This window comes from Telopea speciosissima, chromosome 8 (genome assembly GCF_018873765.1).
Source record: "Telopea speciosissima isolate NSW1024214 ecotype Mountain lineage chromosome 8, Tspe_v1, whole genome shotgun sequence".
In the NCBI taxonomy this organism is placed as follows: Eukaryota; Viridiplantae; Streptophyta; class Magnoliopsida; order Proteales; family Proteaceae; genus Telopea; species Telopea speciosissima.
This window is the reverse complement of record NC_057923.1, coordinates 9,206,741-9,229,485: the sequence shown is the minus strand read 5'-3', so window position 1 is coordinate 9,229,485 and position 22,745 is coordinate 9,206,741. Positions and strand designations below refer to the sequence as shown.

General features: G+C 39.1%; 3 protein-coding genes across 5 annotated transcripts; 1 reads left to right on the top strand and 2 right to left on the bottom strand.

Moving 5' to 3' along the window:
* On the top strand, positions 1–5,818 carry LOC122638255 (5-formyltetrahydrofolate cyclo-ligase, mitochondrial). 3 transcript variants are annotated; one of them, XM_043831126.1, is made up of 7 exons: positions 1–301; positions 1,311–1,451; positions 2,739–2,903; positions 4,749–4,790; positions 4,931–4,976; positions 5,444–5,514; positions 5,584–5,818. In XM_043831126.1, the coding sequence occupies exons 1-7, from the start codon at positions 34–36 to the stop codon at positions 5,715–5,717; spliced, it is 867 nt and encodes a 288-aa protein (XP_043687061.1). In that variant the 5' UTR covers positions 1–33; the 3' UTR covers positions 5,718–5,818. The 3 variants fall into 3 exon arrangements, with proteins under 3 accessions (XP_043687061.1, XP_043687060.1, XP_043687062.1); XM_043831125.1 differs by having other exon boundaries at positions 2,727–2,903; XM_043831127.1 differs by lacking the exon at positions 2,739–2,903.
* A 2,015-nt stretch (positions 5,819–7,833) lies between these two features.
* Positions 7,834–10,197, bottom strand: LOC122671718 (disease resistance protein RPV1-like). Its single transcript, XM_043869103.1, has 2 exons — positions 8,580–10,197; positions 7,834–8,408 (listed from the first exon to the last, which is right to left on the bottom strand). Exons 1-2 carry the CDS (start codon positions 10,176–10,178, stop codon positions 7,896–7,898), a joined length of 2,112 nt encoding a protein of 703 aa, XP_043725038.1. The 5' UTR covers positions 10,179–10,197; the 3' UTR covers positions 7,834–7,895.
* A 730-nt stretch (positions 10,198–10,927) lies between these two features.
* LOC122672007 (disease resistance protein RPV1-like) lies at positions 10,928–21,318 on the bottom strand. Its single transcript, XM_043869515.1, has 4 exons — positions 21,193–21,318; positions 20,689–21,161; positions 16,102–17,209; positions 10,928–11,398 (listed from the first exon to the last, which is right to left on the bottom strand). Exons 2-4 carry the CDS (start codon positions 21,147–21,149, stop codon positions 10,928–10,930), a joined length of 2,040 nt encoding a protein of 679 aa, XP_043725450.1. The 5' UTR covers positions 21,150–21,161; positions 21,193–21,318.
* Between the last annotated feature and the right edge of the window lie 1,427 nt (positions 21,319–22,745).

Sequence of the window (22,745 nt, the reverse complement as noted above, 5' to 3'; positions counted from 1 at the left end):
GATGGATTGGTATTTGTTTATCGAGTGCAGAATATGAGAAAAGATGGGTTAATCCAGAAGACAAAGGAGGTGCTGCTGATGATCCAAGCTTCTCCATTTGCATCCGCAGCGTCTCAAATCTACTTCCCCATCAGGTCCGTCCGTTCTGTTACTCATCCCCCACCCGGTAACTCTCACCGCTCCTTCGTCAAAATGAATGAAGACGCTAGTCTCGACGCCATTGCTAAGCAGAAGAAAGCCCTTCGATCAAATGTGCGCAAGGAGCTCAAGCTCATGACTCGCGCACAGAGATCCCTTGAAGGTTTTTTCTTCTTCTTTTTTGATTCAATTTTTGTTCAATTGAAAGCTCATGTTCTTAGTCTGAGAGAGACCAAAACTGGTCTGTGCAGAGAATGCTGATTATCGTTGGAGTTGCTACTATAGGTAAATTAGTTATCTGTATGGAGTAGGAGTACTTAGTGCTAAGGGAAAACATGCTGGATTCCTTTCATTCCAAGTGACAACTAGTCACGGCCGCGTTGAACCTATTTCTTATTAATTCATTTTGCTTCACTCTGCAATTAGTTACCCTTTTTTCAATACCTTCAGAACAAATCCAAATACTGGCAAGGAACCTACCCGATTTCTATTGTTAGGTTGGTGCAGAGTGGTATTTTCTGATTGCTTATAAGACTCTTGGGCAATTCAATTAATACACTGGGACATAAATAATGTGGAAGTTCAAATTTTTGAGAAGATATGGACATGGTAAAGTTTGAATTTGAACCTCTTTTTAGGCTTTGATTTAGTTATGAAACATTGCTGGTTATATTTTTATCTTTCTTCTTGGTGAAAGAAACTCTCAGATACTTAAGAGGTAAACTTCTTATTAAAACCTGTGGTCTTTATAATAAATCTAAATCTGTGATGCTTCATAATTCCAAAATTTGTATAACATAATGTTGTTTTACCTAGCCTAGAGCTATGTTTTGGATTAGTTGTCTGTAAACTAGAACTAAATTTTGGATTTTTTTCATCAATGCATTATTATGTTCAAGAGTATTTATTAGGTAACAAAAGATTTTTCAATGCCCTACTCTGATTTCAACATAGTCATTATGTTATATCTCTTTGTTGTTTCTTATGTGTTGTAAATTTTTTTTTTTCTTAGTTCTTTTGTGCTCAATTCTTGAGAGAGGAATGGTATTAAAATTTTATAGCTCACAGATGACACTTCGTAGGAAGAAATCTTATTTAATATATTTACTTTTCATTTCTTAGATACACTATTTATTCGGTGACCACCTATTTCGAAAATTGGCTCCTTTCAGATATTGCAATTCAGGATATTGTTTTGGAAGCTTCATGGTTTAAGTCCAGTAAGAGTTTATGTGCTTATGTAAGCTGTGATTCCTTGCGGGAAGTCAACACATCAAAAATTTTATCAGCAATATTGTGCAATACAGCTGAAGGTGCATTTTCTATTCCACCTTGACTGTTGATGTGCCTAGGTTGTGTCGCAACTTTTTATTTGCACAAAGTGATATAATACCTTGATTGGCAGTTGAATTTTCTACCTGACTTTTTGTAGAAGGTAATTGACATATTTTTGACCATTCTTTCAAAAGCCATTTTTCCGATAATGTGATTAGGCTGCTAGTACATTAGCATGTCAGTGGGATCACTAATGAATGTGGCCTTCTTCCCCTTCTTTATGTATCTTATGTTTTTTATACCCCTTTCGCTTATGGAAATTTTGGATGTCTGGGATACCTTCCAAATACTGCATTGATGTTTTACAAAAGAACTCTTACTGCCAGCTGTTATATGGGTAGTGTGTGATTGAACACATTCTTCTCACTGGTTGGGGAAGAGGTTTCAGGACAATAATCTTGTTGGTTCCACTTAATACATCATTTGGGGTAATATTCAACTTGTTTGGATGATTGTAATCAAAATATATCCCATAATGTTCTAAATGGATGATTAAGTTTATTTATGTTCATTCATGTGCAGCTCATAAACCATAGTGTACCTCTTCTTGTAATTCATTTTTGCTGATATCAATGAAAGTTGTTGTCATTACTTTGCAGACAGACAGACACAAACACATGATCATGTATACACAATTTCACATGAAAGAAATATGGTGAGTGGTTTAGGAAATAAATGGATGGATCAGATGATTGAGATCAATTCTAAAAAAATGGTGATGTACCAGTACATTTTCCCTTTTTTCCAAATAAGTATTAAGGAATTCATCTAATGGGGAGGGGTGAATTCCCAGTCCCACAACTTTAATATACGGCTGGCTGAGGAGGTGGTGAAGTGTCCATTAAGGTTACAGTCAATATGCAGTTTTGTTTGTTTTATGGGATTGCATTTTTTCTTTTTATGCGAGTCAAAATTTCTCATCATTGAAAGCTCATTTGATAGATGAATTATAAGGTGTTTTTACAGTATGTGTTGTTTTTAGGTTTCTTTTTTATCTGTGCACACATGTGTTTGCATTGGCCATGACATGTGCATATGCACGTTGTTGGTGGGGGGTTGGGGGGGGGGGGGGGGAGGGGAGAAGCACAATTGTTTCATCAAGCAAATCAACTAGATGTTGGATGCTTTCTGAAAGCAAAAGCAAAAGCAAACACTGCCTCAGTTCTCTTAAGAGATTACATTTTTCTTTTGTGTTGTTATGGTGAATTTTGTGAAGTGTATAGTTAAGTTTGTCTCGGATTTCTTATCATTTGTTTTCAATCAAGAGGGTCAGAAGCAGAAGAGGAAAAAGCTTTATGTCCCGCGGGTTGAGGATAGGAATAGCTACATGCGAATGCTCAATATCTCAAATACCTCTGATCTAATTCCAAATTCAATGAACATTTTGGAGCCAGCCCCAGTAGACAGTGATGGAAATCAACGTGAAGATGGTATCCCTTTTCTTTTGTTTCTTATATGTTAAGTCATGACTTTTTTTCCTGATCTGAATTGCTGTATTATGAGTTATTTCTGCATCATGGATGTTCTCAAATAAGCTTACTTTTTTCGCTTGGTACCATGACATGGTACCTCGTCTTTCAAAGATATTCATTGTCAAGGAATTTGAACATTTGATGTATCTAATATGTAGTAAATTCTTGTTTGGAGAACTTGATTACATATCATGGAAAAAAAAATAAGAGAAATAAAAACAGAGGGGATGCAATGAAAGTGTTAGCTGAGAAATTATTAAGCCTTCCATCATAACAGCACGTAACCTCTCCTTGTATATTGTATGCTTCCCTAATAGAATCATTGTTCATGAAGGGAGAAGCTTAGGTTGTTTTATAGTTGATGATGTAGATCTCCTACAATACTTCAATAATACATCCACGTGTACGATCTAGTTATGAGGAATCACATGTGCCTCATGTACCATTTGAGGAGGAGTGTTTGGGAATATTCCCACTTCAATTAAGTTTGAGACCTTGAAATAACTTTATATACCAGTTGGGCCTTTCCATCTAACAGTTTAAGCTTTTGGGTTGGATAATTCAACAGATAATTTGTATGTGCTTCTTTTGTTGTTAGCCTGGAATTTTCAATTTTTAGTAGTGGTTTCTGCCTGGAATCACCGACTTCCATACTTTTAATCTCTCCAACCCACTCACCCCCTCCCTCCCCTCCCCCCCCCCTCCCCTCCAACCCAAAAAAAAAAGAGGAGGAAAAAGAAGTCAAGATAATCACCGACTTCCATACTTTTAGTCAAGAAGCTTAGGTTGTTTTGGGAAGGGCCCGGTAGGTAATGGAGCGATTTCTGTTTTTCTCTATTTTTGTTTTTTATTTTTGGGTTGGGGGTGTGGAGAGTTCAGATCTGCCATATTTTGTTTGTTGGGGTGGAGGGGGGGGGGACATTGAGATTCTGAGACGAGCTACCCAGTGCACGAGGCTCCAGCTACTAAATGTACGCAGCCTTGCCTCCTTCACAGGAGAGTCTGTTTCCTAGTTTTGAACCTGCAACCAATAGGTTATCGAGAGTTGAGGCGGTGGAATAGCAAATATGGTCATGACAGCTGTTGCTTCCTTTAGAATTTATGTTGTTGCATTGGCTTCCCATTCATGATTGTCCACAAGTTGGTGGTTTGCTCATATAGTAAAAATAAATTTTTTTGTTGAGATAAAAAAATTTTAATTAATGAGACTGTGGGTGATATAGCTGTCTTCTGTTATTTGCATTGGTCCCTGTTCTTGATGCTTACCTTGTACATCTCTCATAGGCTTACATATAGTGAAACCATACTTCAGTTGCTGATTTTTTTTTAAAATAAAATAAAATCAAACCATCATGTAGTATTGTATTTTATCAAAAAAAAAAAATGTAGTATTTAGTTTTTGCCTTTTTCTAATGCAGCGATCCTTTACCCAAAAGGTTTAAGGATATATTGCAGAGAGAGAGAGAGAGAGAGAGAGAGAGATCTTGCAAAGAAAAGTAAATGAGATATAATAATCTTGCAAATAAAATTAAGTGAGATATAATAATGTCATTTTTATATTTTTATTCTTTTAGCCCCTTATTAAGATTTCCCACTTTTCTGAAGCTTTGGGACTATTTCCTTGCCTCTTCACTTGAACCCACTTCTGTCTAATTGATGATAACATTCTTCTGATGTCTTGTTCTTTTTCATAAGACTTGGTTTTATATTTACCTTTGGGATCTCCATGGATTTGGGGTACCGTTGGTGATGGCTGGTGAAACTGAATTCAATTGTACATCTAAAATAGTTCTTGTGGTGCAGTTATGCAGGCTACTGACCCAGTGGACTTGTTCCTTCTACCAGGTAATCCTTCCTTTCCATCTCCTCACTTTTTTTTTGGGGGAGGGTGGGGGGTGGTGGAAATAATTCACTGCATTATTCCATACTACACCAAAAGCTGTAGTTGAATCCCTGCTTTCTGATCTTTATTCTTTTATTACCAGGGCTCGCCTTTGACAGATCTGGAAGACGCCTGGGCCGTGGCGGAGGGTAAGTTGATCTATATTTGCTTGTACTTTTTTTCATATTGTTTGCCTAATGAGAGACCAGTGTAGCAGAACGGAAAATGATTCATTCAATCTGTTATTAGTGTCCCTTCACCAAACAAATAATTATACCATCTTCATCATCATCATCCTACCTTATCCAACTATCTGTGTTGGCTTCATAAATCCCATTACACCACATCAGTTACTTTTGGTGATTCACTTCCTTAGCCTGTCTGTTGTGCCAACTAGTCATATCTCTGATGTGTGAATATAGCACAAATGAATATCACATGGTATCCTATTGGGTCATGTTTCAGGAAAATGGAATTATTCCTCCTTTTTTTCTTCTTCTCGTTCATTTTAGTTCTTCCTTTAATTATGGTTACTATGCTTTCATGCACGTTATTTATGAAGTCTGTTTTTGCTTTTCCATGGTTCGTGACCTTATATGATGCACACTCGAAAAAGTTATTATGATATGCTCCTGAATAAATACCAAAAGCTTGCTGCAGAGCGGAAATGGAATCAACCTCTCTTTGGTAAATCTAATTCTGGAAGTCTTCTGAACCTTCTCTTTTGATGCTTGCTTAGCTCTTGTTTGTCTGCAGTTGCACTGTCATATTCTTTGCAGATAATGGATGAGGGCGTCATCGCTGTCACTCCTAATGATATTCCTGTGGATGCAATTGTTTCCCCGGCTGGTGTGATTCCAATTACTCCCGCAGCATTTGAGAGGATGTGACTAAACGGCTAATGGGGTTGAAGGATGGCAACATGAAATGATACATTTGAATCCAATGCATAAAATTTAGAAGTGAACCTAGATTACTACTTTAGCAGCATTCAAAAGCATTGAAGCGCACACAAGGATGAGTGAAAACCCACCATGATCAGACCATTGAAGCGCACACATGCATCCGGCAGATGGGGTTGAAGGATGAGTTTTCTCTCCCAAAATAGAATTCTTAGAAAGCCTGATTGCTGATTGTTGAACAAAATGACATCACTTTTATATTCTATATGGTTGTGTTGCCAGGATGAGCAATGTTATGAAACTTGGTTAAGATGATGCAGTGCCAAACTACAAATGATGCTTTCAATTGTGAAATTAAGTATAAGATGAGCATCATCTAAAATCAGTGGTGTGGAATTTGATTCTAACCTTTGGCAGCTATGAACTACGTACACCTTGAACATTCTTGCCTGACTTGATTTACTTTGTAGTTGCGTCCTATATAAAATCTAAGTTTTGGAACATAAAACCTGGGCGGCACCATCCTTGTCGGTCCACTTCGGATCAGGTAGCCCTTTCAAGGCGGCACCACCTTGCTCCAGGATTTTGTTCGGTGACAGGTAGCCCTTTCCTAGGGACTCGTTCTGGCACCAGGTTGCCCCTCCTAAGTAGTCAATCGTAAAAGACGGGTCAATGAAAGCACCAATGTTACGATTGGAAGACTTGACCCTCATAAACTGGTCTACAAGAGGAGGGAACCCAATATTATATATGCAACATCCAAGCCCTTATAGGACTGATGTGGGACTATTGTACATAACATCCCCTCCCTCCAAAAAAAAAAAAAAAAAAAAAAAAAGTATAAAGGTTTACCAGTCGTGTACTGTGTTTTTTGCTGTGTAGAACTGTAGATTGATAATTTGTCAAATTTTCCGTCAAATTTGGTGTTTCATCTTAATCTTATAACTCTTCACCATATATGGGTTTTTCCCTTGATCTTCAAATAATTTCATAGGAAAAATTGAATTTTGTTTAAACAAATTCCAACCCCCTTCACCTACAAGAAAAACTAAACAACAAAATCTAAAAGAAAAACCAGTAAATCGATTAATATGAAATGCATTATTGTAATTTTATGAAATTCAAGGTCTATCTTTCCTTTGATTACCATTTTCTTTTTATTATCAAATTTTTTTATTTTTTATTTTTTATAAAACTCAAGGCAAAGCTTCTTAACTTGGCCCACTTACTTTTGTTATATGGGAAGGTGATGTAGCAATTTCAAAGCCAATTCAATCATATGAAGCCTCCCAGCATTGGCATTTTCCTCGGCACATTCAAGTTTCAACTACCCTTTTATTCCTTCATTTTTCAAAAAAAAAATTCAAAGTAAGAAATGCCACCAAAGGGAGGGGAAAAAAGTGAAAAAATGATACTGATATTGGGGGAAAATTTTAGCCCCACGATTGTGCCCACTTCTCTTCCACTCAAAACCTGCATACAACCCAACATATTTGGAATTAAAATTACAATTTGGGGCTGAAATCGGACCATTCTAGAACCAACCCGTTAAAATTAGAAACTGATCCACCCTATTAGTAATGGGTATAGCTTAAACTAAAGGTGGCAAAACCGGCCAAGCTTGATTGACTCAATACAAACCGAAACAAGGCCTTATCGGTTTGCCTTCGGTTTGCAGGTTAGAACACATTTCGGTATCAGTTCGGACTAAACCGACAGACCACCAATGAGGCCAAACACTAAAACCAACCCAAACCCTAAAAACCCTACCCAAAACCAATCTATACCCAATTTTCAAACCGAACCAAACTGAAACTAACACAAACCTAAATGAACCCGAATCCAAACCAAACCGAAACCCAGCCGAAGAGTCTTTATTGATTCGGTTTCGATTTCCCTGAAACTCAAACCGACCAAAACTGAAAAAAAAACCGAACCAAACCACTCGATTGACACCCTTAGCTTAAACTATCACACACTGACCAACCTATGTCAGTTATTTGGCAAGCATGGCCTCGTGAGAATGATTTTTCCCACATTGATAAGGGGTTGGAGAAAGGAAGACCAAAATGAGAGAATAAGATTTCTACTGCTTGAGATTGTCATTTCAAGCTGCAATTGTTGCACCACTCCTAATTCATTATAACAAAAGGTTTGGCAAAGTTATCACAAGGAACTGAAAAACCTTGCCAGTTTTTCAGAGACGGATTGTTGGATTTCAGTCAATGATTCTTCATCACCATCATAGTCATCATCATCTTCAAAAACCAGATGGATCCCATACTTCTTCAATTCAAGTCCTCTAAACCATGGTGTGTTTCGCACTGTTACCTGAATTTTATCGCCGTCATGCAGGCCCAAAATTAGTTGATGATTTTGATAGCGGAAGAAATATACTTGATCCTCATCAGTCATTGGAACTCCTAGCAATTTCATCGTGTGTCTCTGTTTTGGCGCATGCGCGTCATCTGTAAGGAGATTCGCTTGAATGTCTACAATAGCAGGAAACTTATTTCTATTGTCATCTTGTAATTGTTGGTCAAGAGAGATGACAACAGCTATAATCACAGCTTTGACCTTATGGTTCTTTCGGCTTGAAAACCTGAGTGTCTCCTTAACCAACCAGTCTGGTATTTCACTTCCAGGGAAACTTAAAGATTGCATATGCTTTAAAGCAACCTGTAGTCAAAACATGTCATTAAACCTTTGAATATGGCCGTTTGTGTGCAGGACTCAGCATGCATTAGCTTACACAGATACCTAGCAATGTTGTCAGAGCATGGATTCACCAACAATATCAAAATCTGAAGTTACTAGCCCCATTATGAGCATGAGAGAGAGAGAGAGTACCTTCGAGAATCTTCTCTTTATGACCGGATGACATTTGCTACAACCACTCATATACAAATTTCTTAAAGACTTCAAGCATTCAAGGCCTGGAACATCCACTACTTTCTTGCAATTTGTGAAGTGCAGCTCCTCTAGTTTCTCCAAATTTGACAGACCAAATATACTTTCCAGTGAAGTGCAATTCGTAACATCTAGAAGAACCAAACTTGAGGGAAGCAGAGGGAGAGACTTGAGCTCTGTACAATGTGATAAATACAGTTTCTTGAGAACAGAAAGACCACTTAGGCTGGATGGAAGGCTGCAGAGATTATTGTGACCCAGATTTAAGATCTCTAATGATGCCAACTTCTCAAAATCATCAGGAATCCAAGATATTTTGCAGGAAGAAGCATAAAGTTCACGTAATAAAGAGAGATTTGAGAAAGAAGTAGGAAGAACAAGGAGCTTATGGGAGCCATCCTTTGGATTGAGAGCAGTCAACTCGGTACATTCAGTGCTTTCGGACAGTTCAGGATGCGGGTTTTTTTTTCCCATTTTCAATACCATTAAACTTGAAAGCCTCCCAAATTCTTCAGGTAGTACTGCTACACCAGTTTCTTCCATCTGGAGCCAGCGCAGATTCTTTAGTTTTCCGATTGATTCTGGAAGTCGGCTAAGCTGTCTACATTTTGCGACCCTCAATACCTCAAGCTTCTGCAATAAACAGATAGACTCTGGCAACTCCATTATAATGCCATTTTCTAGGACCAAAGTAGTTAGATTTGACATGTATCCAATTGAAACTGGTAAACAGGCAAGTGCCGTACAGTTAATCATCAGAAGCTTCCCAAGCATGTTCAATTTTCCAATCTGAATTGGTAGTTCTCTGATTGGTGTGAAGTCCAGATGAAGTTCAATCATAGACATTAATCCTCCGATAGAAGCAGGCAATTCGCAAAGAGACTGACAACCACTCAAATATAAGAGCTTCAAATTAGATAGAAAGCCAACAGAATCTGGCAGTTCTTTGATTGCACTACCATTAAGAAAAAGTTCCAACAATGATGTCAAATTGCCAATGGAATCAGGAATTGCAGTGACTGATTTGCAACTCGTTAAACTTAGAATTTCCAGGTTTTCCAACGATCCAATGGAATCAGGTAGTTCTTCCAAAGCAGAACCATCAAGATGAAGTTCTCTTAAAGAAACCAATTTTCCTGTTGAAAGTGGTAGTTGCTTCAGTGACAAACATTTTCTGAGACTCAACCTCTCAAGTTTCTCGAGATGGAATACAGAATCAGGTAGCTTTACTATGGCAGTTTGATCAACCAAAAGCTCTGTCAAAGACCTCATGGGCCTCAAATCTTCTGGTAATTGTTTCAGCTCCAAGCATTCAGAGAGGATAAGGGTTTCAAGCTTTCTCAACCCAGAGATATCATTTGGCAAATTCTCAAGACTCCAGCAGTCTTTCAGGTTTAAAAGGCGTAACATGCTAAGATCCCCAACTGATTTATGAATCTCTTTCAGCTTTAAACAACGCTCAAGAATCAGTTTTTCCAATTTTGGATGCCCACAGAAATCAGGTGTAGCAGTTAGATTACAACAACCACGGAGATTCATGACCTGCAAATCCTTAGCCATCTGTTCAAGAACAAGGCTGTCAGCTGCAACAGAATAAATAACCAATCATGGAGACATGAACTCACTCAAAACGAAACAGGAAGAGGACTACTATATTGACACACAGATGGAAATATATGGTAATGATCCCACTTTATAGTTAAGGATGGATTAGATAAAGTTGGCAATACATGTCCCCTCCTCTAATACCAATCTTACTAAGATATTGCTCCAGAGCTCCACCTTAACAAGCTCCATCATCTCAAATATTTACGAACTTATCAATCAAAAAGGTTACACTATTAGAGTGAACTCCTCTCTCTCTCATCCATACACACAAACTAGTTCATTTGTTTTGTTTTTCTACTGGTGCTCATCATGATTCAATTGATTAACACGGTTTTTTAACAAAAATTTCACTTTTATATTTTACATCATCAAATTGGAATTCAGGCAAAAATGGTGAAGGCAGTGTTTGGTGGTGCATGTACAAAAAGCTATGTTCTTGATTTCCTCCTATACAACCCAAATATATCCATTTAATATGTGCATGCAAATATGTTTCGTACCCATGGATGAGAACAAATGCCTTGCAGTCAATGCCGCATCATAGACACAGCTCATTCAAGGTTACACAATGTTAAAGTCATTTTAAGGTGAAGAACCAACCAGTACAAGAAAAACTAAAGGACTGATGGGAAAAGATGAATTAGGTGACCACTTGGGATCAAGACATTAGGGGCATGTTCTCAAGTTGACAAGTTGATCAATGTAGCTAACTGGGGTCGGTGAGAACTCACCTTGAACTGACCTTTCCACGATCTTTGCTTCCATACTTGTTTAATCTTACTCTCTGAGAGATCAATGACAGCAAGTTTCCACGGGCAAAAATCAGAAGGAAGAGCTTCCAAAGGGCACCCTTTCCATTGTAGCCATTTCAGATTAGCAGGCATATGCTTAAAGTCTCCCTCCAAGTTCACATGATTGATTTGAAGTAGTCTCAAATTGATCATTGGCTGAAACATTTTGGTGCACAATTTGACCTGATCGTTATCTTCTTCAGCTTTAAAATAAAATGCATTCTTGAAATTTTCATTCAAGTATGAAATGGGACTCCAGTTGCTGATTGTAGATGGTCTTTTTGACTCTAAAACCTTTGACTCTAAAATCCTCTTATGATCTTCAAAATCAAGGATTATAGCTTGAGTCTCACCTGTTCCCTAAAGCCAAAACATATAAAGAGAACTTCACAAGACTGGAACTGAACAGTCAACGGTAGAACAATAAAATACAAAGATGTATAACTTTTTTGATGGGGGCACAACACAAAGTTTTTCCACCTTTTTTGATGTTAGCAGAATATAAAATCTTGCATGTAACAGCACATACAATAACATGGGCTTTACCCGTCTATGTGCTGCGTTTGAACCTGGATTTGCAGCTTATCTACGATCTAACTAGGACAACAAGCTTCTCTACCAACCATAAAGCTCATGCCCAAATAAATGTAAGTGCAAGTACACAAGGCTCCCTTTTACCAAATTAACATGGAGCAAAGATGTCATAAATAACTGCATTGGAAAAATATTGGTAGGACTTCCAACTGGAATACAGGAAGAGGTTGATGGTGGAACGTAGATGATGATGGATTGAGATAAAAGAATACAGCCAATTAGTTATGAGAGAAGAGATCAAGAATGGGCAGAATCATAAGCTTGGAGAAGACTGTGGACCTCCCCTTGTTGATGCAAGAAAATACCAAAGGCTTGTAAGGAAGTTGATTTATCTCTCTTTGACTCGCCCAGATGTCACTTATGCAGTTGAAGTGGTGAGCCAATTTATGCATGCCCCCAAGAGTGAGCACTTGGATGCTGTATATCGCATCATCAGATATTTGAAATCTTCTCCAGTAAAAGGTCTTCTCTATACCAGGCAAAACCATTTGAGGATAGAAGGCTACACTGATGCTGATTGGGCTGGTTCAATTTCAGATAGACAATCTACATCAGGCTATTGTACATTTGTGGGTGGTAATTTAGTCCCTTGGAGGAGTAAGAAGCAACATGTGGTGGCCAGATCTAGTGCAGACGCTGATTTTAGGGCTATGGCTCATGGAGTTTGTGAACTCCTATGGTTGAAGAGGTTAGTCCAAGAGTTGGGGTTCGATACTGAAGCATCTATGAGGTTTTATTGTGATAACAAGGCTGCCATAAGTGTAGCCCACAATCCTGTGCAACATGACAGAACAAAGCACATCAAAGTGGACCGACACTTCATCAAGGAGAAGATAGACTCTGGCTACATTTGCACTCCTTTTGTGAAGACTGGTGATCAATTGGCGGACATATTCACCAAAGGGCTTACTTCTCTTCAGTTTGGTACTCTATTATGCAAGCTGGGAATGCATGACATTTATTCTCCAGCTTGAGGGGGAGTGTTAGAGATTAGGGGTACTTTAGTCTCTTATTTACTGGAATGTTATGTTAAGTTGTAATTTTATCTTTATTACTTTTTTACCTTCTACCTCCCTAGGGAGGTATACATAATTTCCATGAGTGTTTAATGAAACAATATAGGGGAGAGGAATAGTTTTTCCTCTTCTAATGATTTCTCTCAACTCTTATCTTCTTCTTCCTTCTTCACTTCTCCTTCTCTTCCTCTTGCTATTAGACCTTGTTCCTCCATTAGAATCAACCTCCATTTAGTTTCTAACTCGAGTTGGGGTCGAGTTCTGAGTTTTAGTACCTTGGAGATTATTAGCACGTATCGTGAGCATACAAGCTCGAGATCAAGTCAGGTAGTTAGCCCCATTCAACTTAGTAGGCCCAATTGGGAGAGTAGGGTTATGGTCATGGGTTCCAAGACGACCCTCCACACTACCCTCAACTCTCCTTGTAGATGTAGTTGAACTGTCCTCCATTTAAGGAGAAAAAGTAATAGTAGAGGGGGCCAAAAAAGTACTCACAAACATGTAGAGAACAATCAACTCGAAAGTGGAAGCATAGAAGGGCAATAATCAATCAATGAGAAGCGAAAAAAGAACCTGGCATGTAAGCAGTCCAGCGGCAAAGTGGAGTAAACAACATGCAGCAGCAACTATAAGGGGGCAGCGGCCCTTGTAAAGTCGATCGAAAGAAAAGAGGAGGCGAGAGCCTCTGTCGGTGTTGGAGCAAGGGGCGAGAGGGCCTCAGGTGCAGCGAGAGGGGGTGGAAGCCCCTAGCAGTGCTGGACGGCGACGAAACAAGGGGCAGAGTGATGCAGAAGAATCATGGACCGGGCTGGCCCAATTGGTGCACTACCTTGGATCAACTCAAACTCAATTGAACCGGGTCCAATTTGGATTTTTTGATCTAGTAGGATTTTAGGAATTTATCTTATTTGGGGAAATAATGTGTTTTAGTTTATTTTATTCTCTCTTTATTTTAGAAGTTAGTTACGTAGGATATTTGGTTTCGAATTGTTTTAGTTTCCCTCTTTGGATAAGTTTTAGTTAGAGGGTGAGTAATGGGGGACCGGGAAGGAGAAGAGGGGAAATCTAAGAAGCATCAGAGTTGCTTGGAGAAAAGAGAAGAGGTCGTGAGAAGGAGGGGGGGGGGGGGAAGGAGAGTGCACACGCACACAACCAGAAACAGAAACTCAATCCATTCTTTCATAATCTCAATGATGGGGGATTACATCATATATAAAGAAAAATAAAAGACTCCTGAAAAAATAAAACTCACCCTCTAACTAAAACTTATCCAAAGAGGGAAACAAAAACAATTGGAAACCAAATATCCTACGTAACTAACTTCTAAAATAAAGAGAGAATAAAATAAACTAAAACACATTATTTCCCCAAATAAGATAAATTCCTAAAATACTACTAGATCCAAAAATTCAAATTGGACCCGGTTCAATTGAGTTGGGTCGGTCCAAGGTAGTGCACCAGTTGGGCCGGTCCGGTCCAAAATTCTCCTGCATCAATGAGTTTTTTTTTTTTAGGAGTATTTTATCTTTCTTTATATATGATGGAATCCTCCATCATTGAGATGATGAAAGAATGAAACACATTATTTCCCCAAATAAGATAAATTCCAAAAATACTACTAGATCCAAAAATTCAAACTAGACCCGGTTCAATTGAGTTGGGTCAGTCCAAGGTAGTGCACCAGTTGGGCCAGGCCGGTCCAAAATTCTCTTGCATCAGTGAGTTTTATTTTTCTTTATATATGATGTAATCCCCCATCATTGAGATAATGAAAGAATGAATTGAGTTTGAATTGTGTGCGTTTGCTCTCTCTTCTTCCCCCCCGCCTCTATTTCTTCTTCTTCACGGTTTCTTCTCTTTTCCCCTGCAACTCTGATTCTTCTCAGGTTTCCCTTCTCAGATTTCCCCTCTTCTCTTACTTATCCCCCATATGGAGCCTAGCGGTGTTGAAACAGGGGGCAGAGGCCAGGCGGCATCGAACAGGGGGCGGAAAGCCCTGGCGGGGCCTGGTAACGTCAAACGGAGGGGCAAAGACCCCTGTTGGTACTTGGCGGGGTTGATCAAAGGGGCAGAGGCCCCTAGTGCAGCGGACGGCGTCAGAGGTTAGGGTTGAGGCCCCTGGTCATATGGTCGGTAAACCCTCAGATGGTGGTGGCAACGGCAGAAATGGTGGCGGTGGTGGTGTTAGTGGTCAGCAAAGGAGGCAGCATGACATTTAGGTAACCATGCTTAGCCTTGGGAGGCCGAAGCCTCTGTTACGGGGCTGACCTTCACAAGAGATCAAGAAAAAAAAATCCCAAAAGAATTGGGCTCTGATACCAAGAAGAATTTAGAGAAGAAGAGAAGAGAGTTGAGAGAATAATGGCTTGTCAGAGTGATAGAGGCCACTACTCTATTTATAATGATGAAAAGGAATTACAAATAAGGGATGCTAGCTAGGGCTGACTCATAGGCCTTATCTAGCATGCAGGTACATTGAATCTAGACATTACATAGAAAAGAACCAATTGTAGAGAACCAATTATGAACCGGATCAATATTTCAACAAAATTCAAGGGTAAAGCCCATAGATGGTGAACCATACAGTTGAAATAGGCCACCGGCCTGCCAAATCATCGTCTATTTCTTAATTTGGAGGATCTCAAAAAAGTAGGGGGAAAAAGAGAGGAAACACCAGACAGGAATATCTACAAGTAGCATCCCAACCAAAAGTCGATTGTTTAATTTGTGTATCCATCAAAACTAAGGGCGTCATCTTACCCCTCTAATAGCTCTCTAACAATCAAAGCATGGGGAAAAGAGAGAAGTATCCTAAAATGTGTTTTTTTTGCAGTATTTTGTCCTTCATATAAGAAGGCTTGCTAACCCTTTAAATGTATTTTTAAACACTTACAACATGATTTTTAGTGGTGGTGTTGCCATTTTGAACATTCAAACAGACAAAAGGCAAAAGATAGTGAGGGGTAAATTTAGGTTTTGACACAAAAAATTAGAGAATAGTTCTTTCTGTGATGATTTTCTAGAAATTTTCCCAAGTCAAAAAGAAAAAATAAAATTTAAAGCTTCAAATCTATGTGGGGCACATGACTGAAGACAAGAGGTTCAAAATCATGGCTCCCCTTCATTAGTGGGTGCCATGAAGTCCCACTCTCCATTCAGCTTCTTTGTTATGCTATTATGTTGAGCATGAAACCTATACAGAAGTTTACAGAAGCCTGCCCAAGAGTTAAGGGTATATTTTCCAATAAACAAAAGAAGTTGTGTCCTTGTCAGTCCCCAAAGGATGTCTAAACAAATTATTGATTCATTGGAAGGAGGGGGGGGGGGGGGAACACTTGTCAAGTCACTTTAATTATTCTCTGATTGGCTCAGCTTCTCTATAAAAATTCTGTAGAGGACGCTGTCAGAATAAGAGAGGAGAAAAAGAAGTGCTATCAAGAATTTAGTTCATACCTTCCTAAAATTCAGAACATCCATTATTTCATGTTGATCCCACAATCTACTATGCTTGCTGGGATCTATAAGGTTTTCTTTTCGAACAATCATCTGTCCCATGTCTCTAAGTTGATCATGCATCCATAAGGTATTGTCATACCCAATCTTAATGAGAGATTTTTCTGTAAGGTCTTTGATCACCATCTCCGCATTGAAACCACAGCCCTTAAATATATCAATGGCGCTTTCTCTATCCATCCTTATTTTGACAAAGAGACAAGCGATGTCAAGAAATACACACTTCTCTTCTTCATCTAGAACATTGTAACTTATCATCAAAACTTCTTGAAGATTACCGGGCTGAATCTTTCTCAACTTCTCCAGTGCTTCTACCCACTCCATTTCCTTTTTCTTATTGAACAGCAAAGCTCCAAATACTTCTAGAGCCAAAGGTAGTCCTCCTGTGAGGGACACAACTTGCTCAGAGAGATGCAAGAAATTATCTGCAGGTTTTCCCTTACCAAATGCATGATGACTGAAGAGTTGAAGCGATTCAATGGAACTAAGCTCTTTCACCTCATAGATTTCATTAACAAATGGTTTCCTTAAAACTTTCTTGTCTCTTGTGGTGATAATGATTATACTTCCATCAAAAAACCAATCCCTTGCACCAGCTACCGCATCAAGTTGGCTTGCATCATCGACATCATCTAAAACAATAAGAACTCGCTTTTCGTTAACTCTTTCTCTGATCTTAATGATACCTTCACTAACCTCATTTGCAAGGAATTTTTCACTGAAAAGATCATGGATAAGTTGCTTTTGAAGGGAAATTAAACCTTTATGTTGGCTCGAAGTTTCCCTGATATCAAAAATAAAGCTTCGGTGTTCAAATTCAGAAGCAATCTTATTGTAAACAGCCTTAGCAAGGGTGGTCTTGCCAATACCCCCCATCCCTTGAAATCCTATGACTTGAACCTCATTGGATTTAACATCTAACAATTTCATCAGCTCTTCAACACGAAATTTGATTCCCACAGGATGTTTAGCCACACCTAAGGGAGTGTTATTCACTTCACGCAAAATATTCTTAATTATATCTTGTATCAACTGCGAGTTGTCCTTCCTGTCAAAAGCATTGACAGACATAGATAATGGAAACAAAACTCTGAACACATAACAAGTTCATTATTCTAGTTGAAATGAAAAGGAATATTGTCTGGACAGAGAATAGAAAGCCACCAATTTTTTCTTTTTTGGGGTCTCAAACAAAGATTAAAAAAATTAAATAGACACAAATTAATCCACTTGGTTTACCAAAGCCTCACAAGGATAACATTCAGGATGATGGAAACACTTTTCCTTTTACTATAATTTAACTCAATGTGGATTGAAGTAGCACAAGAAACCCGGGGGCTTTGGGCATTAGCAGTCTTCTGGGACAATGTCAGCATAGTTCTCATAGCGTCAACTAAGCGGGGGTATTGGAAGAGCCAAGGCAAGCATCACTTTTGATAGAATCTTTTGATTTCAGGGGAGGGGAGAGCTATCACTCAATATGCAGGGGTGGGCCTTGTCATCAGGCATAATCGAGGGGAGAGGGCAGTAATTTACTCCTACTCTTTTCATTTCTACATGAACAAATAAACTTGACCGAAACCAGCATTTGACATTGACATTGACATGCAGCTATTTTTGTCAATGGAGATTAAATATTTTTAGAGAAAATTACTTGGACACCCCCTAGACTATTGCCCGTTTTCTTACTATCCCCAACTTTTCAAACAATTACGTGACACCCCTTGAAACCTGACGGTGTTAGTTTGCTGTTAGTGTTTTAAATGGAAATGTCTATTTTACCCTAATTAGTTATTCAACTGAAACTTATGAAGTTAAATGGCCAACTTACCCTCCTCCTCCTTCTTCTTCCTCGTTTTTTCAGTCTCAGCTGTTAATGAAATTTCTTCATCAGAGCTGGTGTTCTCACCAGATCTTTCAAGGATTCTTTGTTGGAGGCTCAATCAATCTGAAATTCCAGGCAAAGCTGCTGTAACCAGATTTTTTTTTCCACAAATCCTCCATTTTTCTTTGTTTTCAAGGGTTTCCTCTGAAAACCAAAACCCCTCCCTCCCCAGTCCCCAAACCCAAAGATACTTCCCTCAAAAACTCCAGCACTACTTCCACCACCACCACTTCCACCGCTTCCACCACCACCTCAGAAGCGCTACAATCCCACACCTCACAATCAAATTGTCTTATCAAAGCAAACCTTGAACTTGAATCAACAGTCTCCGGTGACAGACTTCATCGTCGGCAAACCAAGGAATGCCACCCTACTCCGGAAGCCTCGCCGGACTAACCCCTTCGTTTGGTGTTACGCTATCATTTGTCTCATCTTCAGCCTTCTTCTCATCATTGCCGGAATTTCCACCTTGATCATCTACCTCGTCTACAAACCCAAGTACCCATTACTCGAAACTACCAGTGCGACCCTCAATAGTGTTTACTTAGATTCCCCAGTAATGTAGTCCTAGATTCGAATAATCAAACTAGGAACCAAACCAGGATCTTCTCATCAAAGGATAGTTCAGATTAAGGAAAATCTTGATAACAAAAAATCAGATGGTTAGAATGATCCCAAATTCCATAAGAGCTTACCAAATAGGGGCTGAAACAATTGTTGAAATTTGGAATTGATCCAGTCGTTAGATCAGCTAATATGGGGGAATCCTAGTACAACTAGGAAAAGGGCAAAACAGTAATTTAACCAGGAAATTCAGAGATCAGAAATTAGGGTTATGTTCAGTAATCGAATGCAAATTTAGCCTATAAGAATCAGCAATAACAGATCAGCAGAATAGGTATTAATTGTGACCTCAAAAGAACAATATAACAATAAGGGCAGAATTGGAAATTCACAGCAGAAACAGATCTGCATGTCAGAATTACACCAAACTGAAATCAAGTTAATGAATTAGGTTCAAGAACAGTAGGTCAAAACTTGAGATGATTCTAACGGTTAGATTTGGCTGGGCAGAATTCTAGCTAAAATCACGTTGCATGTGACCTTCTAGAAGGGAAGAAGAATAGTTGCAAGTTTTAGGGTTCTAATGGGAATTTGGGCTGAATCTAATGAAGGATGAAGGCTGTAGAGGATTAGGAGAGAAGGATAATTGCAGAAAATTAAACTAACTTTACTGGATTGAGCACTGGAGAAGGATAGAACCACTTCAATGGAGACTCTCCCAGCCATCAGTGCATCACGGCGTAAGGAGTCGTAGGAGATCCACCTACCTTTTGCACCTTGATAAACCCACAAGGATGCAATACTCTCAGAGCAGCAGCAACTATGGTAGCAAGCAAAAGTTTTTTCATTAATCAAATTCGTTTTCAATGCTGGCCTCCCTTACAAACTTATATAGAAGACTCAAAAATAGACTTAGATACTAAAAAGGAAAGGCCTAATCCAATCCTTAACCTATTAGCTAACTTAAACTGACTAGGAAACTGAAATAGATTCAAAATAGAGTCATAATCCAGCCCAACTAAACAACTAAAAGAAAAACTAATAAAATCACTTAAATTGAACTACTAGTTCAAACCAGCTTTGAACCGGTTCAATTTAAAACATTAAAAACATGAAAATAAACTATGTATAGGGCTATTCCCGTATGCAACTCATGTAACCCAACTTTAGGCCCATAAAAATGGCCTATTACATAAAAAACCCTTGGGATCAAAGGCCCAACATATATATATTCCAACCCTAGACTTATTTCTAAAGAAATAAGCCCATTTCGATAATGAATCTGCATCACCCAGACTATGTAAATGGTGATTTCATATTTCTCGCTAACTTCTCCAACCCAAATCCCAAGATTGATGTGAGGTTTGAATACTTGGAAATCGAGCTCTACTTCTTCGATAGGCTTATTGCAACTCAAGCCCTCAAGCCCTCAAGCCTTCTCTTTGAGACCCGGAGAGGTGAGGTTGGATTCGGTTCATATGTTAACAAATGCGCCCCCAAATCTGGCATTAGAGTTCAGAAATCAGTTGTACAGGAATCAGATTTGGTATAATATAAGCGGAACATTTAGGATGAGATTCAATGTGGGCTTGACCCATATATCTTATTGGCACTGAACAGTCGTGTTGCAGATGCAATGCAATAGGGGGTAGGGGTGGTGGGGTTGCAAGAAGAAGAAGAAGGGAGGTAAATTTGTCACTTCGAAACCCTTTAAGAGTAGTTTAGGCATTACAAAAAATTTAACCGATGACATCATCACTAAACTAACGAACATGACCTACTTGAATGAAATGGTAAAATGTACGGGGAGTTCAAGTAATTGTTTGAAAAAAAGGGGATAGTAAGAAAACGGGCAATAGCCTAAGGGGGTGTCCAAGTAATTTTCTCATATTTTCATCCATTGATATTTAACATTAGACAATTCCAGATTCCACACTCGATACAGTGTATGGCTACTTTATCAACTCTCAGAAAAACAAAACCAATCGGACGACACAAAAACACGCACATACTATCTGAAAATGACAAGAAGTACCAAAGAACGAAAAAGGAAGAGAAATCAAAGAGCAAGGAAGTACCAGTTCATGGAATCCCAACCCTTCTTGCCACCAGATTTTTCCAAAGCTTTTCTCCATCTCTGGACCTTGTCTACGCCATGACGTGTCTCAAGGTATCTGAAGGGATTTTCGAAGGGACCCTCCTGCCGGCGGACGTTAGAAGGATCCACGTTGTAGAACACCGGAAGCAACCGGCGCTTGCGTTCCAAGATCTGGGCCAATTCTTCCAGACACCTCGAGCACGCGTAGTTTTCCGAAATAACTGCAACGTATGCTGCCGATTCGTCGATCGCCGCCGACAGGCCCGGGGCGAGTTCGTCTCCTCCCTTCAAACCCTCATCGTCCAGAAACGTCCGGACGTTGTTCCGCAAAAGCTCCTCGTATAAACGGCGGGTGAAGTTGTCTCGAGTGTCTTTGCCGAAACTCAGAAACATGTCCCATCTGAACACGAGCGAGGGCAGATCTTTCCGGCGCTCCTCCATTCCTCCCTCTCTCTCTCCCTCCCTCTCGTCGGATGAAAGGGACACTGGCCGATTCTAAGACCCTTTTGATGATGCACAGCAGGCACTGTGTATGCTACCTCCTGCAACTGTCACTGAGAAACGCCATAGACGATTTTAAGAAGGGAAAAGTAGAAATTTGCTTCCAGCGTGATGTACAGTGAAGTGGGGGTTCGGAGAAATTGGAGTGCCACGCCCGTCATTAGGCCTTTGCAACTTCGTACGTACCATAGCATGAGAATGACAAAAAGATTCTGTCCAACCGTGGTGGAAGCTGGACGGTCCAGCGCTAGAAACCACATCACTTCTCTACGTGGCACTATTAGTTGTATGGAATATATACTTGATTGCAAAGTAACAAAAAGTGTTTTCAAAAATAAAAAATGTTCCAATGCTACCAAAAAAGTAAAAGTTCAGATTGTAGCTTTTAATAAAAAAAAGGGGGTATCAAGTTATTTTCTCTATTTGTTGTCTCTCCTCGGTTATTAGGTGTCCTCCATTCAATAGGATTAAAATTAATATTGATGGGAGGACTAAAAGAAATCTAGGCTTAAATAGAGGTGGGAGGTGGTGGCAACATCTGTGATCAGAACGGTAATTTTCTTATGGCCTTTGCAAGCCTCTATGGCATATGTTCCAATACTGAAGTAGAATTGAGGGTTCTCCTGGATGGCCTTCAAATGTGTGCTAACATGGGCCATACGTCATGTTAACTCGAATTTCAAAACAATAGTTTGGTTTACTCAACGAGAGTGTACCCTTTATGGAAATGCGGGTATTAGTTCCATGAAGTTACTCAGTTGATCGATAATTTGGAAGCGAATGTGTTTTTTTCTTATAGAGAAAGTAACTATGTTGCTGATTTTTTGGCTAACATGGCCTGTAAGTCAAAATGTAGTACATTTTACCGGTTGCAAAGGGAGTTTCCTACTGATCTTTCACATATCATCAGAGAAGATAAGGCTGGTTAGCCAGTATTTTGAGTTTAGTTGGTGTTCTATATGGGGTTTGGTTTTCTGTTTTCTTTAGAAAGGCTTGAGTGTGAGAGTGGTCTATTTTATTCTCTTTGGGCTGGGATAAGGCGGGTTAAGTCCCCCCCCCCCTTGTATTGTGATTATGATTATTTTTTCCCTACTTTTAATAAAGCTTTAGGGGTTTCCCCGGGTCTCAAATAATATTCAGGTTAAAAAAAAAAAAGGTAATTTTTTTTTCTCTATTTATTATTTTGATATATCAAAGATGAACAAAAAAATTCTATCAAAAAACAAAAAAGGAAATTTACACATACCACCCCTAAGGTATCACAAAAGTATAATCATACCCCCAGTTTTGAATATTTTGCGTACCCCCTGAGGTTTACAAACGTTATCGCATACACCCATTCCATCAGTTTATAACTAACAATTAAAAATATGAGATGAACCGACAAAATTGCCAAGGGCAATTGGGTTTCAAAACCCTTTCAGTCGTTTAGGGTTTAAAATTGGGGAAAACTCCCAAATCCTTTCCTTTGCGCACCTGCAACTCATCTTCAAGGGAAGACAGTGGCTCACATGGCAGCGAGCTTATGACACTATT

Bases quoted from the DNA above. Each gene is read 5' to 3' on its own strand.
- LOC122638255 (XM_043831125.1), top strand. From the start codon at position 34: ATGAGAAAAGATGGGTTAATCCAGAAGACAAAGGAGGTGCTGCTGATG. The intron at 2,904-4,748 runs GTATCCCTTTTC...CTTGTGGTGCAG, and splicing joins TGGAAATCAACGTGAAGATG to TTATGCAGGCTACTGACCCA. The intron at 5,515-5,583 runs GTAAATCTAATT...GTTTGTCTGCAG, and splicing joins ATGGAATCAACCTCTCTTTG to TTGCACTGTCATATTCTTTG.
- LOC122671718 (XM_043869103.1), bottom strand. From the start codon at position 10,178: ATGAATCTCCGTGGTTGTTGTAATCTAACTGCTACACCTGATTTCTGT. The intron at 8,409-8,579 runs GTACTCTCTCTC...TTTTGACTACAG, and splicing joins TAAAGAGAAGATTCTCGAAG to GTTGCTTTAAAGCATATGCA.
- LOC122672007 (XM_043869515.1), bottom strand. From the start codon at position 21,149: ATGGAGGAGCGCCGGAAAGATCTGCCCTCGCTCGTGTTCAGATGGGAC. The intron at 17,210-20,688 runs GTACTTCCTTGC...TGCTTTTGACAG, and splicing joins GGTTGGGATTCCATGAACTG to GAAGGACAACTCGCAGTTGA. The intron at 11,399-16,101 runs GTATGAACTAAA...TTTTGGCTTTAG, and splicing joins ATGTTCTGAATTTTAGGAAG to GGAACAGGTGAGACTCAAGC.